This window comes from Austrofundulus limnaeus, unplaced genomic scaffold (assembly GCF_001266775.1).
Source record: "Austrofundulus limnaeus strain Quisiro unplaced genomic scaffold, Austrofundulus_limnaeus-1.0 Scaffold892, whole genome shotgun sequence".
Taxonomy (NCBI): Eukaryota; Metazoa; Chordata; class Actinopteri; order Cyprinodontiformes; family Rivulidae; genus Austrofundulus; species Austrofundulus limnaeus.
In genome coordinates, this window is record NW_013953294.1 from 95,327 (window position 1) to 97,348 (window position 2,022).

At 41.2% G+C, this 2,022-nt stretch overlaps 1 protein-coding gene across 1 annotated transcript in view; it reads left to right on the forward strand.

The window, feature by feature from the left end:
• Window positions 1-1,484: 1,484 nt before the first annotated feature.
• Window positions 1,485-2,022, forward strand: part of zgc:86609 (TMCO1/EMC3 family protein) — a gene marked incomplete at its 5' end in the record, with an annotated part of 2,602 nt that continues 2,064 nt past the window's right edge. Inside the window, 3 exon segments of the mRNA XM_014029381.1 lie at window positions 1,485-1,542; window positions 1,659-1,752; window positions 1,835-1,939. Of these exon segments, the coding sequence (XP_013884835.1) occupies window positions 1,485-1,542; window positions 1,659-1,752; window positions 1,835-1,939 (257 nt within the window).

The following is a 2,022-nucleotide window of genomic DNA, read 5'->3' on the forward strand; positions in this document are numbered from 1 at the left end:
CTGTGGGTCAGGGAGAAGGGGTCTGTGGGTCAGGGAGGAGGGGTCTGTGGGTCAGGGAGAAGGGGTCTGTGGGTCAGGGTCATCTGAGGAGGAAGCAGATGAAGGCAGTTGCGCACAGGTCTCGTCTCGCAGTTTCACGTCTCCAAAATGAGCGTACACATGGGTCAGAGCTGTGAGGCACATTTTCACGTCAAGTTTGGATTTTATAAATCACAACCTTGGTGTGAAAAGTGGCGTACGCAAGTTTTATAAATCCGACCCCTGGTCTGTGACAGGTGAGTCCACCTGGGGCCGGTCTCAGGCAGGACAAAAGATCTGGATGTTTTTGTTATTTTTATTACATCATCATCATCTTATCGTCTCCTGAGGGACATTTTTCTTGCAGCAAGGTGAAGAAAAATGAACAAATCATAGAAGACAACAAATAATCATCATACTATGACTTTAGCAGAACAATCAAAAATACTTAATGATTATTATAAATAAGATAAATACTTTTACTTAAAACAGTTTATAAAAAACAGGTTTAATGATGAAATTAAACTGGATTACCTTTAAGCTGGATCTGAACCATGGTCTGGCTGACTCCCCCTGAAGTGGTGATTTGTGTTTTTAATGCTGCTGCTTTTACAGTTAGTTTAAAGCTGTTCTTCTCTCCTGCTGACAGTTAAACCAGGACAGATTCAGTCAGTGAGTTATAATAAAATAATCTTTTACACTCCAAACTAATTAAATTTTTGTAGGAAATGCAGTCTCTGATGAGCTGTTTTTATTAAGCTCACCTGGATTTTCAGCAAATGACAGCTTGTTGTCAGAGAGCTCCTGGATGTTTCAGGACTGAACTCTTCTTTAATGACAAGTAAAGATGAACTGATCTTTGTTCTGAAACCTCTGCACATCTTTAGTTTTTAAAACTTTTAATTTCAGGACTTCTCACCAGATTAAAATCATCCACCTGGTGAGTCGTCCCAGATAATTTATTGTCATTTCAACCCCTAAATGCCATGGGAACATATATTTTTATTAAGTTTATTATGTTTGTTTTATTAGTTCATTGTTGCACGCATTTTTAAAAATAAAAACCAAATTAACAATTTAGTAAAAAGAATTTTCAGGACCCCCAAGATACCTCTCGTAGACCCCTGGGGGTCCAGGGACCTCAGTTTGAGAACCTCTGCATTACAGGAAGTAGAGGAAGGAGAGAACAGCCCTGAGGAGAACCTGTAGAGGAATAAATGTTCAAACAGGAACTGAATCTGAATTCATCATTTAAACTGAATTTAAAGTTTTTAATTTGAATTAATTTACTTTGAAACTGAATTTTGGTTTATAAAAACTTCAGTTTGACTACTTTCACTTTCAGTTCCATCGTTCAGATGTTTGTGTCACATCCTGGTCCTTGAGAAAGCCAGGCAGAGTAATCAAACACAGATCCACAGATSTCCTCCTGTTGTCTSCACTTCATGGTTCGGTTCTGTCTTCAGTCAGGTTCTGCTGCGGAGTCGGGTCCTCAGGGAGAACGGGAAGTACCTCCCCCGACAGGTAAACAGGCTTTTATTGTGGAAACTGGGTTTATTTCATTACTTCCTGTCTGATTTTTGATGTTAGAAGTCTGATGGTTCTGGTTCTGATGTGTGGTTCTGGTTCTGGTGTTTCAGTCGTTCAACATGAGGAAACATTATTTCAACAACACAGAAACTGGATTCTTTAAGAAAGTCAAGAGGAAGGTGGTCCCCAAGAACCCCATGACAGGTGAGCTTTTCAAAATAAAAGCCTGCTGATGATGTTTTCATGTGAGGAAGAGGAGGAGTCTGAGCTTCATCATGTGTTGCAGACCCCAGCATGCTGACGGACATGATGAAGGGCAACATGCTGAACGTCCTGCCCATGATCCTGATCGGAGGCTGGATCAACTGGGCCTTCTCGGGCTTCGTGATCAGTCAGTTCCTGCTGCTTCAGCTGCTTTTAGCTGCTTTTAGCTGCTTTTAGCTCAGGGGTGTCAAACTCCAGTCCTCGAGGGCC